At 30.3% G+C, this 23,339-nt stretch overlaps 5 protein-coding genes across 5 annotated transcripts in view; 3 read left to right on the forward strand and 2 right to left on the reverse strand.

Annotated features, from left to right (window-relative positions):
- Positions 1–862: 862 nt before the first annotated feature.
- Positions 863–5,069, forward strand: LOC130893021 (UDP-glucosyltransferase 2-like). The gene is made up of 4 exons (XM_057798784.1): positions 863–1,369; positions 2,645–3,285; positions 3,535–3,754; positions 4,468–5,069. Exons 1-4 carry the CDS (start codon positions 1,116–1,118, stop codon positions 4,748–4,750), a joined length of 1,398 nt encoding a protein of 465 aa, XP_057654767.1. The 5' UTR covers positions 863–1,115; the 3' UTR covers positions 4,751–5,069.
- A 1,714-nt stretch (positions 5,070–6,783) lies between these two features.
- LOC130892912 (UDP-glucosyltransferase 2-like) lies at positions 6,784–11,572 on the forward strand. The gene is made up of 4 exons (XM_057798614.1): positions 6,784–7,161; positions 8,138–8,935; positions 9,544–9,763; positions 11,270–11,572. The coding sequence occupies exons 1-4, from the start codon at positions 6,912–6,914 to the stop codon at positions 11,550–11,552; spliced, it is 1,551 nt and encodes a 516-aa protein (XP_057654597.1). The 5' UTR covers positions 6,784–6,911; the 3' UTR covers positions 11,553–11,572.
- Positions 9,774–10,416, reverse strand: LOC130892920 (uncharacterized). The gene has a single exon (XM_057798627.1). It carries the CDS (start codon positions 10,314–10,316, stop codon positions 9,876–9,878), a length of 441 nt encoding a protein of 146 aa, XP_057654610.1. The 5' UTR covers positions 10,317–10,416; the 3' UTR covers positions 9,774–9,875.
- Positions 11,573–11,746: 174 nt separating the features above from the next.
- Positions 11,747–23,339, forward strand: part of LOC130892911 (uncharacterized) — a 31,257-nt gene continuing 19,664 nt past the window's right edge. Inside the window, exon 1 of the mRNA XM_057798613.1 lies at positions 11,747–11,759. The gene's annotated coding sequence lies outside the window, so the exon portion shown is untranslated. The remainder of the gene's footprint in view (positions 11,760–23,339) is intronic.
- LOC130892914 (uncharacterized) lies at positions 11,753–18,714 on the reverse strand. The gene is made up of 5 exons (XM_057798618.1): positions 18,558–18,714; positions 18,377–18,501; positions 16,477–16,548; positions 15,140–15,961; positions 11,753–11,952 (listed from the first exon to the last, which is right to left on the reverse strand). Exons 1-5 carry the CDS (start codon positions 18,598–18,600, stop codon positions 11,878–11,880), a joined length of 1,137 nt encoding a protein of 378 aa, XP_057654601.1. The 5' UTR covers positions 18,601–18,714; the 3' UTR covers positions 11,753–11,877.

The following is a 23,339-nucleotide window of genomic DNA, read 5'->3' on the forward strand; positions in this document are numbered from 1 at the left end:
CTAACCTTATGGAAGCTAAAATAAATCGGACCTAAGCTAAAATAATCGGACACAAACTAAAATAATTGGAGCTAAGCTAAAATAATCGAACCTAACCTAGTCTAATCGAAGCTAAAGTAAAGTCTACATAATAGAAACTGAAATAATCGGACTTGAGCTAAAAATGCCTTTGCCATTTTGATGAAGTTATTAAAGGTGCGTTCGATGAAACAATGAACTTTACGTGTCACCTGTCACTTTTTTTTTTATTATTCGTCAATAGGGGATGTATTCCATTTTGTTTCTTCACACTGTATGAATCAGGAGTGGATGACTCAAAGTTGGGGTACTGGATTTTGGATCCGAATACTATATTCGATTCCTATATAGGGAAAATCGTAATTTATAAGTTGATTATAAAATTAGGGCTTTTAATTATCATTAGTGTTGTCTATTGTGACAAAAAATCTTTAGGTATATAAAATAAAATTGACAATATTAAGCCCAATAAATATCATCCCTATAACAGTATTTCGATCTACTTGTTATTTCATCATTTGAAATTTTATTAAATACGTTTAATAATTAATTACAAGACATTTCGATTTTTAATATTTCCCCCGTATAATCTATTAGTTTATTTAAACAATTTCCTGAATTATACAAATTTGTTTGTTTCCTAACTTGTTTAAATAAAATTCAAAATTGTTTATTCGATAATTAGATACAAATACTTCCGAAAATTTTACATTCATTCCTTTAGATTAATGGATTATAAATGAGTATATACAGAGTATTTTGAAATACAAATAACGATTCAGGTTGATTGTATAAACGTTTCTTTTGGATATTAAATTTTTTTTTGAAAGTTCATATATTACCCCCCACCCTCCTTGGTATACTCTTCTTTTTTTATTGATATGTAGTACATAGCGTATCCAAAAGTGGTAGAGATGAAGTAAAAGATTTTTCTTATAAAGACGTTTCCAAATCAATATTTTTTTCCCACAATTCCAAACTATCAATAAACAAATAGTTTTATCAAATTTGTTTTAATGTATAATAGACTACTTACTTAAAGCCGCGATTATTTTCGATAATAGTATTACCACCCTAATCGTCTTCAATAGGACAAAATGAGACATATTGTTTTCGAAAATTTGTTATTATTATTATACGTCGTGAATCCGATAAAATGTTATAAAATTTTGGGGGTGGTGCCTGCGCTGCCTTACAGTCAATTTACATTGGGGCTCCGTTTGATGAAGGCTTTGGCCGATAAAGGTCATCAAGTAACTTTCGTTAATAGTTATCCGCAAAAAGTGCCCCTTAAAAATATCAGGGATGTATCTACGGAGGATATCAAAAAAGTCTTGGAAGGTAAAACATTTTATTGAGATTCGTGTCGATATTGTCATTTTGATGAGAAGAAATATGCATTTTTAATGTCTTTTCTCATATTTTATTGATCATTTAATTATTTTTGGAACTTATTCACGAAAAAAATTATTTTTAGTTGATGTAGACGATTTTCAAAAAGTGACTGTGTTTTTATTTGTTGTATATCGATCTAAATTTTGGTTGTTGTGACTTTTAGAGGGAAATTATTGAAAAAAAGTTGATTTTAATGTTTTATATACACACATTACACAAAAAATTTGCTTTTCAATGTCTTTTTTCACATAAAATTGGTTCTAGGTTGATGTAGACCATTTTCAAAAAGTGACTGTGTTTTTATTTGTTGTATATCGATCTAAATTTTGGTTGTTGTGACTTTTGGTGTGAAATTAATGAGAAAAATTTAATTTTTGATATTTTACATTCACACATTTTAACTAAAAGTATATTTTTAATAACTTCTTTCATAATTTATTGAATATTTAATTATTTTCTCGATCTTTTCACAAATAAATTTTTCCATTTTTGATCTTTTCCAAAATGTCAATGGTTTTTAAATGATTGTATATCGATCTAATGTTTGGTTGTTGTAACTTTCGGAACGAAAATATATTTTTTTCGATGTAATTTTCACATTTTATTAAATATTCAATTATTTTTGGAACCTTTTCACTAAAAAAAAATTATTCTTTAATTCTGTGTATTCTCCTCTGAATGATTTTCAGTTTTTTATTGGTAGTTTTATTTAAATTTTGTTTGTTTTGTTTTGATGTTGTAATCGTGTGTAACACACGATGATATACAAGGGCTTCACAAAATTTATTCACCCCCTAAACTAATTAGTCAATTATTGTTAATATAACCTCCAATACTGCCCAACATATTATTTGATTTTTTTGCCCTTTTTTTCGATTTTTATTCTAAAAAATCTTTATATTTTTTTAATTGTTTCCTTTTTTTGTATTTATTTCAAATTATTATCAAAATCTTGGAATTTTCTACTTTCTACTACTTGGAAATTGTTCTTTCGGAAACCCCAAAAACTACTTCCCATTAATTTTTTTTATTTTATTATTTTACGAAATAATTTTGAATTTTCAACATTTTTAGATTATACTTCGAATGTAGTTGATTTTTCTGGACTCTCCTATTGGAAACAACTGAATTGGGTGACTGAATTAGGAATAAAAAAATCCACGTTAACTTTCAAAAATAAAAACGTTCAAAATTTATTAAAATCTAACGAAACTTTCGATCTCGTCATTAGTACTAATTTATTTAGCGACTCTTTCGCTTATTTCGCTTACAAATTCAAATGCCCTTCAATAATCCTGACTCCTGGTTCGACTAATTTATTCAGTAACTATTTAGTGGCGAATCCTTCACCGCCTTCGTACGTTACTAATTTATTAGCCGATTACGGGGCGGATATGAATTTTTGGCAAAGATTTTCAAACATAATTCGCGAATTAGTCGGAGAAATATTCATCCACAATATCTTGATTCCAAAACAGAACCAAGTTCTTAAAGAATTGTTCCCGGACGCTCCCGAATTAACATCGATTTTGTACGACGCCAGTTTGATTCTAGCAGCGTCCCATTCCAGTTTCTACGATCCGATACCTTTGCAGCAAAACGTTAAAGAAATCGGCGGATACCACGTCCAACCACCCAAGCCCTTACCTAAGGATTTACAAGAATTTATGGATAATTCACCAGAAGGTGTCGTCATTTTTTCCATGGGATCAAAATTGAAAAGCTCAGATTTCAATCCGGAAAAAAGGAGAGCCATTTTGAACGCGTTTTCTAAAATAAAACAAAAAGTTTTGTGGAAATTTGAAGCGGATTTGCGGGATAAACCGAAAAATGTAAAAATTTCGAATTGGTTACCGCAATCGGATATTTTAGGTAAGTTAATTTATATCGTCTAATGGTTTTTCAAATATATAGTACAAAGAATGTACCCGACGTGTCGATAAAATTTTAATTCTATTAACAGGACCGGTTTTACGATCTATGTCGTGGACGAGTCCGTAACAATATTAAATCAAAACTTCACCTCACGATATTTACTTTTACAATTCATTTAAAAAATGATGAAATATGTTGAATTTCTATTGTTTCTTCTTTTAATTTCTTATAATTTATTTTTTTTAGCCCATCGAAACGTGGTAGGTTTCATTTCGCACGGTGGACTACTGGGTACCACCGAAGCAGTATACCACGGAGTACCCATATTGGGATTACCAATATTTTGGGATCAAATTAAAAACGTTGACGTGGCGGTTTCCAAAGGATTCGCCGTCAAATTGGATTTCCACAATCTCGATGAAAAATCATTCGGTGACGCTTTGAACGAAATTTTAAATAATCCAACGTATGTAATTTTATTTGTATATCGATAAATTTTGTTTTAAAATTATTTTTATTCATTTCATTATTATAAATTTTTAATTCAACGCTTAAATATTGTTCAAGTCTCTCTATTTCCTATTTCATTGAATCTATTCTTTATCCAATATCAAATTTTTCCTTTGTTCTCTTTTTTATTTCATTAATTGCATTCTGTGAAGTTTATTCCTATTTTCAGGTCTGTCTTTTTCAATATGTCTACTTTTTTTCCATTTTTTTAAATGTATATGCTACGATTACTATTTCGTATATTTTTACCGGTTCTGTAACTAATCAATGTAGACGAATAAAAACATATAAATAACTAGTTCTTTCTAGAAATTGATTCTAAAAAAATAATGTAAAAAACTCGCCACTGAAAAAAAAAAGATTCGCCAAATTTTAGACTTCCATTATAACCAGACGGGACCGGCTCCACGGTCCACGTCATGGACGAGTTCGTAATAGTAGAAAAGAACTACAATTATGTATATGTTTTATTAAACTCGACATTCTATATAAACTTTTTTTTCTATTTTATTTTGTACTTTTCATCCTCATTTATTTGTTTCGTAGTTTCTCGGTACTTATCCTCATTATCTGAGTGAGTATTTTCTACATTTTTGTCCCATATTTTCCTTACATCCTTTTAATTTCTAATGTTTTTGACAATGTCGTCTAAATATTCTCGACTTTTAGTTATAGGGAGGCGGCAAAAGAACGTTCATCTATAATGCACGATCAGCCGATCAAACAAATCGACGAAGCGGTTTTTTGGTGTGAATACGTTATCAGACACAAGGGGGCGCAGCATCTACGATCGCCGGCTTTAAATCTCCGATGGTATCAGTCGTACTACATCGATATAATCATTTTTATCAGTGTAGTTTTAATAACTCTATTGTTAATTACAAGATATTTATCAATTTTTATATTCAAGAAATTTTTTATTAAAGAAAATAACGAAAAGAAAAATAAATGATTTTTTTTCGTTTGATTTTATTTATCATAATTTAACTGTATATTTTGTGTGATTTAATAATTAAAATATATAAAAGGATACAGAAAATCAGATCGAAAAAAGTGAAAAAATGGAACTGAAATTTGGATTACTAAAATGTGGGAAAAATTTTGACTTAATACTAGTTGTAACCAGATTCGTTAAAATATTGGAATTGTATAAAAAATAATCTGCAGTTTTAGTCTTCTCGGGCCTCATCAGTATATTTATATAAATTTTTCAGTTTACACGAAAAAAATTCATTATTTTATGTAGAATTTTTATTATGACAAGATTTCGTATTATCACCCCCCAAATTAGAGTTACTAATATTGCTATTACATTATTAAGGGATGAAGCTAGTATCTTCTCCTTTATTTAATATAATTTATTTTCGATAAACAGTTTTGAAAATTAAAATATTATTCAAAATCCCTGTTTATTTTTTTTCACTTTTTTTGTAGAAAAATTCGATTGTTCATTAATTGTTTTGCCTAGTCTGATTGTTGTAATAAAATTGTAAAATATTTTCTTCAAAATAGAGCATTTACGTCTTCCCCTAATAAAAATATCTTTACAAGTAAAACTTTAAAGTTAGGAAACAAGAAAAAGTCACTTCGAACCAGATCTGGTGAATATGGTGGGTGGTAAACAAATTTCGAAGCGCAACTAGTAAATTTTATCTAAAAGGATCAACAAAATGTTTAAAAATGAGTTATAACCCAATTTTACTTATCACTTTTCAGTATTAATGAGAATTCTATTGATAGAAAGATTTCCTGCGGAAAATTACTAAAAATTTCCTGTAAATTTTTATTGCAATTGCATAATTCCTTTACGATTTCAAAGATACTTAGTTTAACCCTGAAACTTTTCTATTTTTTCACGTGTAATTAGAATCATTTTTCAATAGCTATTTCCATGTCTTTTGTTCCATTTCCTATCATAATTATTTCCTCTCTACACTCCCTTCTTTCTTATTTTTTTTAATTCGTGCTTATTCTATGCTTCATTCTCAAAACGCTATTTTGCTTTGAATTTGTTTTATTCTCTTTTTAGCTCTTCTTATTCTATATTAGTGTCTTTTATTTCATTTTGTGTTATCTTTACGCCTTTTATCCATTCTTTCCTTCGCATATCTTCCAAATCAATCTCCCATTCTCAGGTTTAGCCTAATCACCTCTCCGTTTTCAATTTGTTTTGTACCTTGTTGTTTATTGTCTTATTCTCCATCCTTTATAGAAATCGCATTTCTATATTCTGTATTTAGCTCTTTTATTTCTGTTTTAGTGTCTTTGATTTCATTTCCTTTTATCTTCATGTCTTTTATCCATTCTTTTCCTTTCTTATTTTTTTTTTCAATTTCATGTTTCGCAAATGTTTCAAATTGATCTCCCATTATCATGGCTTCACCAAATCATCTTATTTCGTTGTATCCTGTTTTATTCTCAATTTTTCTTAGAAATTCCATTTTTGTACTTTGTATTTATTCTTTTTTCCGTATTTCTAATCCAAAAATGTTAATATGATTATTTTTTCATATATTTCCGTTTTTAAAAGTTTCTATATTTCCTTTTTGTATCCTAATTCCTCCATTTCTCTCGTTTATCTCTTGTTTTAATCTTCCGATTCGTGTTAATAAGAAAAATAGGTTATGTCAACATATTTACAAAATTTTTATATTTATATCTACTACAAATAAATATGATAAAATATTGTTATAAAAATATAATCATTTGATTATTTTTATCTTAAATTGGTAAACAGTTTTTTATTTACGGAGTCATCTTTTTTTTGTATACATAAGAGAGGGGCGAGATAAATTGGAAAATATTTTCCTTACATTCAATTATCAATTAAATATAAGGAAGAATATAATAAAAAATATTATCTAATATTCGTTTAAATAAACAAATTTCAATAACTACATTTTTGTAACATGATTTTTATCAGAAGTAATTAGAGATTATTATTATTTAATATTCATTTATCTCCCTTTATATATGAAATTTGTTGTAAAATTCTACGAACCATTCAAGGTTATAATGATCGTTAATAATAATTATGTAAGATATAAATTTTAGAACGATTTTAGAAACAGTTTACTACAACAATTGTGAATAATCGTCTTGAATAGGACAATATGAGATATTTTTTTTTAAATAATTTATTTATATTTTTGTTATTTTGCGTCGGGAAGTTGTCAAATTCTTACAAGATTTTGGGAGTGGTGCCTGCTCCGCCTCATAGTCATTTCACGTTGGGGTTTCGTTTGATGAAGGCTCTAGCCGATAAAGGTCACCAAGTAACTTTTATTAATAGTCATCCCCAAAAAGTGCCCGTTAAAAATATCAGGGATGTGTCTACGGAGGAGATCAAAAAGATCTTCGAAGGTACATAAATCGACTTTATTAATTTTAATATGTTTGTAGTATATTTTGTTGTTTATTAACAAAATTATTTCATTTTGAAAATATTTTTGCCTCGATTTATTAAAAAAAAAATAATTTAACAAACAAAACTAATTAATACATATATTTTATTATTTATTTCATCAATCTTTTTGTTTTAATATACTTTTAGATTTGAAGTTTTTGTATTTTTTTCACGTATAAAATATTTTTTTCTAATAATTATCAACAATTATTAGAAAAACCATTCAATTGTATTACATTTTCATAAAAAACATTTTCTTATTTATACATATTTTATTAATTATTTAATTAACTTCCAACTTTCTTTCTACAGTATTTTTATTTATCTTTTTATATTTTTGTTTCTTTTCATTTGATTTTCTCGTTCTATTTTTATTATTTCTTTCTACACTTATTTCAATTTCTACTCTTTTTAATAGTTTTTCTTGTTTATATCATTTCTTTTAATATGTACTAAAGCTTCTCACTACTCAATTTTTTTATATTTCTTGTATATTTCATTCAAATTTTTCATCTACCCACTCTTTAAGTGCACTGCACTATTTATTATTTCATTCTTGCATCCCTTTCTTTACTTTTCTATTATTTTCCGTGACTGAATATTCGATTCCCTCCCCCTTTTCTAACCTAAATCTTTCTACATGTGTTAACTGCTATGATTATTTTTTTTATCTCGTTTTTGATCTCTAATCTTTATCCTTTTCCATAAATCATTATTCGATTTGGTTATCCTTACAATATATCTTTCTACACATTCAATTTTACAACTTTTTGATATTTTCCTTCATTTATCACAAATTCCATTTTTTTAAATATTTCGATATTCCTTTCTACCCACTTCCTTCTTTAGGTTCTTAGAAATGGTTCAGAACTTTGAGAATTCAAATTTTCCGATTTTTTCGTAAGAAATATTGAATTTTTAATTTTTTTTTAGATTACACTAGAAAATTTGTTGATTTGGGTAAATGGTCATATTGGAAACAACTAAATTGGGTGGCCGATTTAGGAGCAGTAAAATCAAGATTAATTTTCAAAAATAAAAACGTTCAAAATTTATTAAAATCTAACGAAACTTTCGATCTCGTTATATCAAATCACTTACTTAGCGACGCTTTTGCTTATTTCGCTTACAAATTCAAATGCCCTTTAATTATCCTGACTCCTGGTTCGACTAATTTATTCAGTAACTATTTAGTGGCGAATCCTTCACCGCCTTCGTACGTTACTAATTTATTAGCCGATTACGGGGCGGATATGAATTTTTGGCAAAGATTTTCAAACATAATTCGCGAATTAGTCGGAGAAATATTCATCCACAATATCATGATACCAAAACAGAACCAAGTTCTTAAAGAATTGTTCCCGGACGCTCCCGAATTAACATCGATTTTGTACAACGCCAGTTTGATTCTAGCAGCGTCCCATTCCAGTTTCTACGATCCGATACCTTTGCAGCAAAACGTTAAAGAAATTGGCGGATACCACGTCCAACCACCCAAGCCCTTACCTAAGGATTTACAAGAATTTATGGATAATTCACCAGGAGGTGTCGTCATTTTTTCCATGGGATCGAATTTTAAAAGCGCGGATTTCCATCCTGAAAAAAGGAGAGCCATTTTGAACGCGTTTTCTAAATTAAAACAAAAAGTTTTGTGGAAATTTGAAGCGGATTTGCCGGATAAACCAAAAAATGTAAAAATTTCAAATTGGTTACCGCAATCGGATATTTTAGGTAAAGTTACTAATGTAATGTTTTTCTTATTTATTTATACTTTTACTTGTAAAAAAACAACCCTCTTAAAAACTTAATACTGTGGTTTACTTACTTCTATGAAAACAAAGTCACTGTCTCTCTATATTACTGAGTTACAAGGGTTTTTATCATTTTAATGTCGCCTATCTAACGGCACGTGATTGTTAAACGAATCGAATTGCACGTTTTCTATTTATCGTGATGTAAAATTAACCTTCAACAACCTTACCTAACGTAACCGCACAATTCTGATTGATGTTGTTTCCGCCACATAATATATGGACACGTGAGAGATTTAGAATCATTTGTAGTGTACCCATTGGGTATATTCTCATATCTAAGGTTGTACTCCATATGTTCTACTCACACGGTATAAATTTTGTTTACAATGTATTCTGTGGTGGAAAATTTTAATTTATTTTTGATTTATGCATAAATTTCACAGGAATATATTAAATTTAAGACTTACCGTTGAATATTTTACGAATTTCTACCGCCCTTTTGATAAAATTTTATTTCGTTTCTATTATTACCTTTTTTTTGCTTAATTTTTAAACTGTTGTTAATATGAAATTGATTTTTTTTAGCCCATCGAAACGTGGTAGGCTTCATTTCGCACGGTGGACTACTGGGTACCACCGAAGCAGTTTACCACGGAGTACCCATATTGGGATTACCAATATTTTGGGATCAAATTAAAAACGTCGACGTGGCGGTTTCCAAAGGATTCGCCCTCAAATTAGATTTCCACAATCTCGATGAAAAATCATTCGGTGACGCTTTGAACGAAATTTTAAATAATCCAACGTATGTAATTTTATATTTTTTTCTTTATATATCGATAAATTCTATAAAAAATTTGGTGTGTTATAATAAAAAAAGAAAAAGTAAAATCCCTGATTCGTTCCTTGAATATTCCTCACGTTCCTCTATCGCTGAAAGCTGAAAAATAACAAATTATCCCTTCGCAAGGTACCGGTTGGTTCGCTAGGAAATTCGTAGGGGCAGATAATTGAAACGACACTTTCTTTTCGTCGGATTTTTCATCTAATTCCATATTATCATCGTTCGCGATAAGCACTTCTTCGTAAACTTTCGTAGGTACCAAATCTCTGAGATCTCCTATTTCGTTGGGCGGTAATTTGTTGAACGGTTCGCGGATTTTACGTACTTGCAACATCAGTAACATGAACCACATGTATTCGTTTCTGATCGATTTTTCTTTATCGGTTTTGTCCAATTCGAGCATCTTATCGAACCAAATTCTCATGATCTTCCTATCGTTCGGAGGTAATAGTGTGACCATCGCTTTAGCCAACATGCTGTTGTAAAAGAAGTTTTCGTCCAACAGATTCGCCATTTTTACTAAAATTTTCTTTATTATAACGAAATATTAACGTTTTTAATCGAAATACGTCATTAATTGACGGGAAAATAAACGTCTTTCTTCTTTTTGTGAATCAAACAAAAGACATTCGTCGTATGTCAATTAATGTTTATTTAATTAAATGACAAGTGTCTGCTATATTTTTGAAACTACGTAGAAAGTTTTGGTTATTTTGTTTTTCTTTCTCTTCTTCTATCCAATTTACGTGATTCTTGGTACTTTTTTTTTTATCAAAATCGGTGTTTACAAGTCATCTGTTTCTGGTGGAAAACATTTGGGGACTTTATCTTTTGGAGTACAACTCTCCTATGACCTCGACCTTCAAATATATCATTTTTGGTACCTTTTGATTCTATATATGGTGTTCATGCTTCGTTCATATATTTTTTTTTTCGTTTAAAACCTCGTTTTTTCAGTTTTCATAGTATACTATGCCTTTATATCTTAAGCTCACTGTTCCCATTGGTCGAATGGGTACAAAACTAACCTAACCTATAATTTGGTAATTTTATCTTTAAGGGTACAACTCTCCTATGACCTTGACCTTGGTAAAGTTAGGTTAAGCTATTTAGGTACCCACTAGACCTATGGGATATTTGGATGAAAGTTTTTTATTTTATTCAAAGGGAACTTTGACAGCTAGAATTTCAATAACTCGCAAATTCCCTAGTAAAGATTCTATTTGAACATTTTTGGTATCAACACTCACAATTACACGATATAAAGTGCGTTTCGATAACCGAGTTACCGTTTTCAGAGACTGAAGGTAAACTGTTTGTCTAAAATATCTGAAGACGATAATTTGGTTATCGATAAGATATCATCGAAATTCTCCTCCGTTTATCCCGTTTCTTCCACGATTTTCCTCAGTTCTTTCCAATTTATGATCATCTTCAAGATGTCGTCTAAATACTCTCGACTTGTAGTTATAGGGAGGCGGCAAAAGAACGTTCATCTATAATGCACGATCAGCCGATCAAACAAATCGACGAAGCGGTTTTTTGGTGTGAATACGTTATCAGACACAAGGGGGCGCAGCATCTACGATCCCCGGCTTTAAATCTCCGATGGTATCAGTCGTACTACATCGATATAATCATTTTTATCAGTGTAGTTTTAATAACTCTATTGTTAATTACAAAATATTTATTAATTTTTATATTTAAGAAATTTTTTATTAAAGAAAATAACGAAAAGAAAAATAAATAAACAGAATTTTTCGATTTTTATTGTATGTTTTAATGGATTTTTGATTTTTATGGTAAAATGAGCAAAGAAAAAAACAATTGGGAACAATAAGGACCAGAAGTAGACGAAGTCCTAGAAGGACTAAATTAATACTGGGAATAGAGGATATACTATGACAAATAAAGGATTAAAAAACGAGAAAATTAACAAAGAAAAAAGGATTACGTAGTAAGTAAGTGGTTTAACGACTTTTTATTTCTATATTTTCAATTTTTGAAATATCAATAGTCCAAAATACAAATTTGGGTAAAAAAAATTTATTTCTCCTCTAAATACATACGACATTTCATTTTTTGTAACTATTTTTGAGCTCCGCTAGATCTTTATGTAGTTTCATTATAATTGTCGATTGGGCGTCTATCTAAAAATGTAAAAAACAAATTAAACAGCTAAAAAATTCGAATACCCTGTATGTGGAAGTTGAAATCGATAACAAATAATTCGAATCGATCATTTAGTCAATAAATTAGCTCTCATTGTTTTTGCTGCCATCTTTCCAAATGGTAATCTACAAGTATCTCTTCGGTATACCCATATTTCAATGCCGAAAGGCATTTTTGGACTAAAAAGCAAATTTTATGTCTATCACTAGGACAAGAACTCACTATTTTCACTATTTTTAAGTGAATTTGTTGAAAAGTGAATAAAATCAACTTTTAGTTCTCTCTAATAGCCAAACGACTTTGTAGGTCCTAAGTTATTGAATGCATGACGTGTTAACAAACTCTAAAATCACTTGGTAACATAACAATTCTGAAGTAGCCACCAGGATATATCAAGGCATGAAAAAATAAAAAAGAAGAAATCACTATTTTTCGAAAAAAGTTGTTCAGGAACCAATAGAATCGATTTTTCGATAGCCAAGCGACCATGTTTGTCCTGAGGTATGGAATACACGTCAAAAATGACATGTTACCAAACTCTAGAAGCTTTTGGTAACGGAACAACCCTAATATAGCCACTAGGGTATACCAACGACCGTATTTTGAACCAGAACCCAGTAATCCTTGGCGTCTTATTGATCAAACACTTCAGGTCTAAAATAATCCATGATATTTATAAACAAATTCTCGTGAAACGACATTAAACTGGTGGTGGTTTTGGTCTGCGAATGTTCTGTTCTTAGGTATCTCGAAGAAGTATTGCCAGCATTTCGTGATCGGGACATAAAAACCCAAGAAAAATAAACCTCCTTTTGGAAGACTTGACGAATTTTGGAAGATGTACAAAATAACTTCTAAATATAGATGCAAACGGTCTAACAAGCCTCCCAGATCGATTTAGGTTAAAAACAAAAACTAATCAAGTAGCAATCATTTTATCTATGGTTACTTGGTGCACCACGATTTGGAACCTAAGATAAAACGGCATTAAACTGGAGGTCGATAATCTGTCATGATAACGACGATAGGAAACCATGAAAAGAGCATAAGGTCTGCCCTTAGGCATCTTGAGTGAGTGGTGCTAATATCATGACATTAGGGACATTTTACCTATGGTTATGCACTTGGTGCATTTCGGATTTACCATGATTTGGAATCCGACAAAAAACGACATTAAACTGGAGGTTGTTCTACTTAGAGATCTCCTTGAACCGATAAGAATGGAAGAGAATGACAACTGAAGATTCCACGAGGAAGTAATGAGAATTTACTCCGTGAATCTTCAGCCTTTAGGTACCTAAAAGGAGTAATGCTAACACCTATGCAATCGGGACATGAAAACAACAAAAAATTGTTCTTCTTCGGGAGGATTTAACGTATTTTAGGAGCAGAATAGTGAGAACAGGTCACTTTAAGACAGAGGAAGGAAATAATGAGGACTGCGGAGGATTTACTCCAAGAATATCCTTCTTTTAGATACCTAGAGGGAGTAATTGTAAAACCTTGAGATGTGGGATATAAAAACAAGAAAAAAATGGTTTATTTGGGAGGATTTGACGTATTTTGGGAGCAGAATAGTGAGAACAGGTCACATTAAGACAGAGGAAGGAAATAATGAGGACTGCGGAGGATTTACTTCAAGAATATCCTTCTTTTAGATACCTAGAGGGAGTAATTGTAAAACCTTGAGATGTGGGATATAAAAACAAGAAAAAAATGGTTTATTTGGGAGGATTTGACTTATTTTGGGAGCAGAATAGTGAGAACAGGTCACTTTAAGACAGAGGAAGGAAATAATGAGGACTGTGGAGGATTTACTCCAAGAATATCCTTCTTTTAGATACCTAGAGGGAGTAATTGTAAAACCTTGAGATGTGGGATATAAAAACAAGAACAAAATGGTTTATTTGGGAGGATTTGACTTATTTTGGGAGCAGAATAGTGAGAACAGGTCACTTTAAGACAGAGGAAGGAAATAATGAGGACTGCGGAGGATTTACTCCAAGAATATCCTTCTTTTAGATATCTAGAGGGAGTAATTGTAAAACCTTGAGATGTGGGATATAAAAACAAGAAAAAAATGGTTTATTTGGGAGGATTTGACGTATTTTGGGAGCAGAATAGTGAGAACAGGTCACATTAAGACAGAGGAAGGAAATAATGAGGACTGCGGAGGATTTACTCCACGAATATCCTGCTTTTAGATACCTAGAGGGAGTAATTGTAAAACTTTGAGATTTGGGGTATAAGAACAACAAAAAAATGGTTTCTTCGGGAGGATTTGACGTATTTTGGGATCAAAATAGTGAGAACAGGTCACCTTAAGACAGAGGAAAGAAGTAATGAGGACTGTGGAGGATTTACTCCAAGAATATCCTTCTTTTAGATACCTAGAGGGAGTAATTGTAAAACTTTGAGATTTGGGGTATAAAAACAACAAAAAAATGGTTTCTTCGGGAGGATTTGACGTATTTTGGGATCAAAATAGTGAGAACAGGTCACCTTAAGACAGAGGAAAGAAGTAATGAGGATTGCGGAGGATTTACTCCACGAATATTCTTCTTTTAGATACCTAGAGGGAGTAATTGTAAAACTTTGAGATTTGGGGTATAAGAACAACAAAAAAATGGTTTCTTCGGAGGGATTTGACGTATTTTGGGATCAAAATAGTGAGAACAGGTCACCTTAAGACAGAGGAAGGAAGTAATGAGGACTGCAGAAGATTTACTCTACGAATATTCTTCTTTTAGATACCTAGAGGGAGTAATGGTAAATCCTTGAGAACTGGGATATAAAAACAGCTTTTCTTTCGGAAAAGTCGACGTATTTTGGAAGCAGAACATTAAGATGGAGAGTTTTTTACAAAACATCTTGTAGGTATAGATACAAACGACTCTCCAAGCAAATCAAGACAGCGGATGTTCTACTAGTGTGCAAGTATCATAGCCTTAGACACCTAGTGAATTGGGAGATGAAAATTTTAAAAAAAAATAACCCCCTTGGGAGAAGTAGCAATCAATATATCTTTTGTTTTTAGGTACATTTCGAAATCTGAGAAAACGCGTTTAAAAACCACCAAAAAATTGATTAATCGAAGAGAGAAACGATGAGGTATTTTCATTAACCTAAGGAGAATTTTTGATCGGAGAAAAAAATTATACTTACAGCTTGTTTGGCGCTACCGAATTTTTTCATCATACTAGAATTTTCTTCGTTCAAATCATTCAATTCTTTCTGACTAATTTGAAGATGATCCGATAAAACTTTACAAACGTTTTCGTATCCCATAAAATCGGGACTTAGAATACTATCGATTCGTTGTAATTGTTCGTCGCATACGTTAGAAACTTCATATTCCAAAGTGTCGTCTTTTTCCGAAAATTCGAAAATACGTTCGATCATATCGGCGGCAATTTTACCGCAAAATTCATCGATTTTATATTTGGATAAATTAGTAGCGTCGCGAATCTCCTTACCCATACAATCGATACGTTTAAGAGCTTGGGATGAAATCAAATTTTGCGTAGATTCGAATTCGTTACGCATTTTTTCGATCGCATTGTATACTACGTATTTAACGCCTTCCGAAATTCGGATTGTTCGCGATTCGTTTAGTTTCGATTTTAAATCGTCTTTTAATTCTTTCAAATCGATTTGGAATTTTTGTATGTTCAAGTTTATACGTTCCATTTGTTTCAATACGTTCGTCTCGAAGTTATCATTTTGTCGCTGATATCTTTTCATACTGTCCAATTCTTCAGAGCTTGTGTAACTGTGGTAGTCGTCGTCAAATAAATCGTTACTCGCCCAATCGGGGTTTTCTTCGTTTTTCGTTTCTAAATATTGTTTATTAGGCCCTTTACATCGAAACGAACGAGCTTTAACGTTATTTCTATCAAAAATATTCCCTTGGTTTTTCATTTTATACGAATTCCTGGATTTTGATTTGTCTGGAGTCGAAGAAGCTTCCGGCATTACTCGCAAACTCTAAAAAACTCAAAGACATACATCGAGGCTACATACTTTATAATATATAGGATGTAGCGGGAGAAATTTTGATTAAAACTATTAAAAATTTGAAATTATGAAGCCGAGCTCAAATATAGTTGCCCACTTCCGGTTGTAGTATTATATGATTCACCATTTCAGAGGTTAAAGGTCATTTTGAAACGTCTTCTGGTAATACTATCCCAGAATTCTTATTTGGCCAAACAGCCACCGTATTCTCTAGATTTGTTACCTTGTGACTTTTTTCTATTTTCTAAGTTTAAAAAACCTTGTTATGGATCTTTTGCAATCATAAAAAGTTCATCTTAACCGAGTTCTCTCAGGCGGGGTCTACTTGAGACCCTAGACATCTTATTTAACTAACAACAAGACCTTCAGCCTCCGTATACGTTATATTCGGCATCTTGTGATTTTTTTTTCTAAGCTCAAAAATTTGAGTTCATTGAAGCCCTAAAAAGTAATTTTCTTGAGGTATTTCTTATATGAATACTCACATTTCTTGAAGAAAATGAAGTTATATCGACATATCTTGTGGAATTTGATGGACATCTACTACAAGTACAACCCTAAAACAACAAAAATTTATAATTTTTATGATATACTTATAACAAAAGTACAGGGCGTTCAAAAAGAGTAGATTCGTTGCTTTGTACTAATATTATCGCTTCTGGTATTTCCATAATCTTTGTAACGAGGATTTGTCGGTTTGGTCGGTTATAATAGATGGTTTTCTTAAAAAAACAAGGTTGGAAAGGCAAACGTCGGTGATTGGTAGAAATATATCGATTAAATCGGTTGATTTGTCGGTAATAATCGTTTTTTTGTTCAAAAAAAGAGGCTGGGAACTCAACTGTCCATGATTGGAACAAATCTATCGGTTGAATCAGTAGATTTAACGGTAATAATCGATTTTTTTCAAGAAATGAGGTCATAAAACTCAACCTGTCGGTGATTGGCAGGAATTTATCGATTGAGTCGGTAGATTTGTCGGTAATAATCGATTTTTTGCTCAAAAAAGAGGTTGGAAACTCAACTATCGATAATTGGAACAAATCTGTCGATTTAAACGGTAGATTTGTCAGTTATTGGAAACAATACATCGGTTGAATCGGTAGATTTAACGGTAATAATCGATTTTTTTTCAAGAAATGAGGTCATAAAACTCAACCTGTCGGTGATTTTCAGGAATTTATCGATTGAATCGGTAGATTTGTCGGTAATAATCGATTTTTTGCTGAAAAAAAGAGGTTGGAAACTCAACTATCGATAATTGGAACAAATCTGTCGATTAAATCGGTAGATTTGTCAGTAATAATCAATTGGTTTAAAAAAATTAGTCTATAGAACTATTTTTGTCAGTGATTGGCAGGAATTTGTCGGTTGGATCGATAATAATAGATTTTTTTTTTAAGAAACAAAGTTATTGGAAACAATACATCCGTAGAATCGCTAGATTTAACGGTAATAATCGATTTTTTTCAAGAAATGAGGTCATAAAACTCATCCTGTCGTTGATTGTCAGGAATTTATCGATTGAATCGGTTGATTTGTCAGTAATAATCGATTGGTTTAAAAAAATTAGTCTATAGAACTATTTTTGTCAGTGATTGGCAGGAATTTGTCGGTTGGATCGATAATAATAGATTTTTTTCTTAAGAAACAAAGTTATTGGAAACAATACATCCGTAGAATCGCTAGATTTAACGGTAATAATCGATTTTTTTCAAGAAATGAGGTCATAAAACTCATCCTGTCGTTGATTGTCAGGAATTTATCGATTGAATCGGTTGATTTGTCAGTAATAATCGATTGGTTTAAAAAAATTAGTCTATAGATCTATTTTTGTCAGTGATTGGCAGGAATTTGTCGGTTGGATCGATAATAATAGATTTTTTTCTTAAGAAACTGTTATAATAGAAATCTTTAGGAGTTATTTTAAGTTAATGCTTTCTTGTAGAGATGGCGCTTGATTTGTAGAAATAGTAGTTTAATGTTCTATGTACATAGTTTTGTTTTTGTAGTTGATTATTATTGAGAAAAGTAAGGTTAAGTTAATATATGGTTTTACCGGGTTTTGTAAATAAAATGTATATAAATAAACCTAGATTGATTTTAATCAACACTGCTGTGTAACAAATAACAACAGAAACAAAGTTATTGGAAACAATACATCCGTAGAATCGCTAGATTTAACGGTGATAATCGATTTTCTTCAAGAAATGAGGTTATAAAACTTAACCTATCGGTGATTGTTACGAGTATATTGGTTTATTCGGTAGAATTTTGGATAATAATCGATTTTTTGCTTAAAAAAAGAGGTTGGAAACTAAAATCTTCCAACTGTCTCCGATACTTGTCCCCCATAAAGTTGGAAATATTCGAGATTGTACATACCTCACATCTTGTAGATGTTGAAGAAGACTGATCATTTCCCTTAAAAAATCTCGTGCATTTCGGAATCGTTAATCCGTTTCCGAATTGGGAGGTTATATAGTAGTCTGCTGGAGAGGCATTAAAATCTAAAAACAAATGGCGATTTAATTGTCAAAACAATTTTGAATTGATAAAAACTTACCAGAGTATTTGTAATTGAATCTTTTTGCTCTTGGAAACGACATATTTTTATCGAAATCTAATGAAATAATCAAAAACTTTTACGAAAGTTCCACTAGTTACTTCAATTGATACAAACTGAAAGTATTTCAATATTTTTGTCGACGAAAAAACGTGTTTTAATTAAAAAAATTTACTATAGTCCAGTGAATTCATGGAATTTTGAATTTTTACGAAAAATTATATCAAAAAAAAAAAGGAAAAAGAAGCATTATATGTACGGTTTTTTGGTTGTTCGGTCATCATCGGCTGTCTTTTACCCTCAACGTTTCGTTAACATGAGAAAATAGCATCTTCAGACGAACCACTAATTATATTTCGATTATTTCCTGTATATTTTCATACGAAGTAAAAATAAATCGTCGGTTCCCTTAAGTACATGCGACATAGTATACGAGGGTTATTTTTCTTTCCATTATCATTTTTATATTTCAATATTTTTTCCTTTTAAGTCCTTTCTCTTCCGTACACATCCTCATATGATGAAAATCTCTCAGCTGCAATTGAAATTTTGAGGTTAGAAGGCCAGATCTGGTGATTACTATGGGTGGTTTAACAATTCGTTCGTCCAGTTCGATTTGGTGAACTTTTCCGCAGTTCCAGACTCTCGTCGCCAGTCACTCTTACGTTTCAATTTAGTTGTTAAAAATTTTAGATTTGTAAATAATTATCTACACATTTCTCTCCCATTTGCGTGCGTGTATTGCCTTCCAAAATCAAACTGTCTTATTTATTTTCATATTAACACTATTCACTAAACTATACACTAAACATTTCTCTCTAATTTATTTAAATTCATTGTTTACTTATCTACTTATATTCGAGATGACACCATATTAATTGCTCTCAACTGCGGCTTGTTTATATACACTTTAATTGTATCCAGAATGCATGAAATCTCTAATTAGAAATTGATTTTATAAAAATTGCCACAACATGTTGTAAATAAGTTATAAAAACAATATAAAGAAATCGCTGTTTTAAATTGTTCTAAGAATTGTATCTACTGCATCAGCGAAACCTTAGATTTTTTTAACATAATAGAACTTGACCGGCTTCGCTGTTTACGTTTGTGGACGAGTGTAGAGCGTTTAATCACTGGATGCTCAATTTTTTTGGATAAACCTCGTAGTCTATGGCTTTATAGTTCAAAATTCACTTGCTATATTAATTTTCTCAAAAAAATGTATAATCGAATATTTATGTCGTGATGTAGGCGGTTTTGTTTAAAAAAAAAATAAAACGAAGAAGACAAAAAGATACGAATAAGGAAAATGCAGGTAGTTATTTAAACACCTATTTGACTATATTGGTGATTTGAAACACGCGTAGGAATTTGCATCTGATTTGGATCGGTCTGAGTGGATGTTTTTGCTTTTAACTGATTTAAAATCCGGAGGCGGTGGGTTTTAAGCGCGGAGGTGGTGATAGTTACCTTATATAGGTAAAGGCTTGCCTCTTATTATTATCATCATGTTTTACTCAATTTTTATTACTTCGACTACAACATTATTTTATTTATCAGTAACAAAAATTCGAATAAAAACGTTAATATATACGAGGACCATACAAAAATATATTTTTTTTATTTCGATAGTATCGAAACGGGATAGTTTTAATATTCGTGGGCCTCTTAGATTTTTGAACAATGAAAAGATTGATGATCTGCCGTCAATAAAATATTTCGACCGATTAGTAATCTCGAATAGAGATGGAAAGTATCACTTTTTAACTAATATATCAGTTATACGAAACAAAAGATTATCGCCATCTCTACAATATTAACATAATTATTAATTATTTAAAAGACCAGTCATCAAGTGAATACAGTTAACTTAATAAATTTGGTACCCGCCTTTCACCAAAATATCAACCCACGAATCGAAATTTAATTTTGATAAATGTGTAACAGAGTGAATAAAAAAAATTCTCAACTTTATTTGGATAAAGATATTTGATTGTTATGAAATATGTCACATCAATTTTTTGGAATGGAAAATTGCTTGAAAAACGATCGAAAAATTCTATATAGGGAAAAGTTTTAGCAATAACGTGATATGTGAAAAATTCTTCAGGGTGTAACAAAAAAGTTTCAATTGATCACAAAATGTTATTTATGGATGTTTAACATTAACCCAGAGATGAGAAAAATGCTGAAAAAAACTCAAAAATATGTTTGTGAAGTTAAGAAGACGTTATATAAGTGATATAAATGATAATAATTATGAAAAAAGGCATAAATTTTAGTGGAACTTGAATCTTTAACACCAAATAGACTCTATAAAAATGATAAAAGAAGCTCAAAATATGTTAAAATCTGTCTTTAATGATAATGAGGACGATTTATAAGTGATATCAATGATAATAATTATGAAAAAAGGCATAAATTTTAGTGGAACTTGAATCTTTAACACCAAATAGACTCTATAAAAATGATAAAAGAAGCTCAAAAACTGTTAAAATCTGTCTGTAATGATAATGAAGAGTTTTTATAAGTGATATTAATGATAATAACTATGAAAAAAAGGTATAAAATGGAATAATCCAACAGGAATCACTTTTGATGGCAGTAATTACTTTCTGTAGTGGAACTTGAATCTTTAACACCAAATAGAGTCTAAAAAAATGATAAAAGAAGCTCAAAACATGTTAAAATCTGTCTATAATGATAATGAGGACGATTTATAAGTGATATCAATGATAATAATTATGAAAAAAAGGCATAAAATGGAATAATCCAACAGGAATTACTTTTTATGGCAATAATTATTTACTGTAGTGGAACTTGAATCTTTAACACCAAATAGAGTCTAAAAAAATGATAAAAGAAGCTCAAAAACTGTTAAAATCTGTCTGTAATGATAATGAATAGTTTTTATAAGTGATATTAATGATAATAACTATGAAAAAAAGGTATAAAATGGAATAATCCAACAGGAATCACTTTTTATGGCAGTAATTACTTTCTGTAGTGGAACTTGAATCTTTAACACCAAATAGAGTCTAAAAAAATGATAAAAGAAGCTCAAAACATGTTAAAATCTGTCTATAATGATAATGAGGACGATTTATAAGTGATATCAATGATAATAATTATGAAAAAAAGGCATAAAATGGAATCATCCAACAGGAATTACTTTTTATGGCAATAATTATTTACTGTAGTGGAACTTGAATCTTTAACACCAAATAGAGTCTAAAAAAATGATAAAAGAAGCTCAAAAACTGTTAAAATCTGTCTGTAATGATAATGAATAGTTTTTATAAGTGATATTAATGATAATAACTATGAAAAAAAGGTATAAAATGGAATAATCCAACAGGAATTACTTTTTATGGCAATAATTATTTACTGTAGTGGAACTTGAATCTTTAACACCAAATAGAGTCTAAAAAAATGATAAAAGAAGCTCAAAAACTGTTAAAATCTGTCTGTAATGATAATGAAGAGTTTTTATAAGTGATATTAATGATAATAACTATGAAAAAAAGGTATAAAATGGAATAATCCAACAGGAATCACTTTTTATGGCAGTAATTACTTTCTGTAGTGGAACTTGAATCTTTAACACCAAATAGAGTCTAAAAAAATGATAAAAGAAGCTCAAAACATGTTAAAATCTGTCTATAATGATAATGAGGACGATTTATAAGTGATATCAATGATAATAATTATGAAAAAAAGGCATAAAATGGAATAATCCAACAGGAATTACTTTTTATGGCAATAATTATTTACTGTAGTGGAACTTGAATCTTTAACACCAAATAGAGTCTAAAAAAATGATAAAAGAAGCTCAAAAACTGTTAAAATCTGTCTGTAATGATAATGAATAGTTTTTATAAGTGATATTAATGATAATAACTATGAAAAAAAGGTATAAAATGGAATAATCCAACAGGAATCACTTTTTATGGCAGTAATTACTTTCTGTAGTGGAACTTGAATCTTTAACACCAAATAGAGTCTAAAAAAATGATAAAAGAAGCTCAAAACATGTTAAAATCTGTCTATAATGATAATGAGGACGATTTATAAGTGATATCAATGATAATAATTATGAAAAAAAGGCATAAAATGGAATAATCCAACAGGAATTACTTTTTATGGCAATAATTATTTACTGTAGTGGAACTTGAATCTTTAACACCAAATAGAGTCTAAAAAAATGATAAAAGAAGCTCAAAAACTGTTAAAATCTGTCTGTAATGATAATGAATAGTTTTTATAAGTGATATTAATGATAATAACTATGAAAAAAAGGTATAAAATGGAATAATCCAACAGGAATTACTTTTTATGGCAATAATTATTTACTGTAGTGGAACTAGAATCTTCAACACCAAATAGAGTCTAAAAAAATGATGAAAGAAGTTCAAAACATGTTAAAATCTGTCTATAATGATAATGAGGACGATTTATAATTGATATCAATGATAATAATTATGAAAAAAGGCTTAAAATGGAATAATCCAACAGGAATTACTTTTTATGGTAGTAATTACTTACTGTAGTGGAACTTGAATCTTTAACACCCACATAGAGGTAAAAAAATGACAAAAGAAGCTCAAAAACTGTTAAAATCTGTCTGTAATGATAATGAAGAGTTTTTATAAGTGATCTCAATGATAATCATTATGAAAAAAAGCAAAAATTGGAAAAATCCGACAGGAATTACTTTTTATGGCAGTAATTACTTACCTCAGTAATTACTACTCAATTATCTCACCAATCCTGATGGGA

Source organism: Diorhabda carinulata, chromosome 4, assembly GCF_026250575.1.
Source record: "Diorhabda carinulata isolate Delta chromosome 4, icDioCari1.1, whole genome shotgun sequence".
NCBI lineage: Eukaryota > Metazoa > Arthropoda > Insecta > Coleoptera > Chrysomelidae > Diorhabda > Diorhabda carinulata.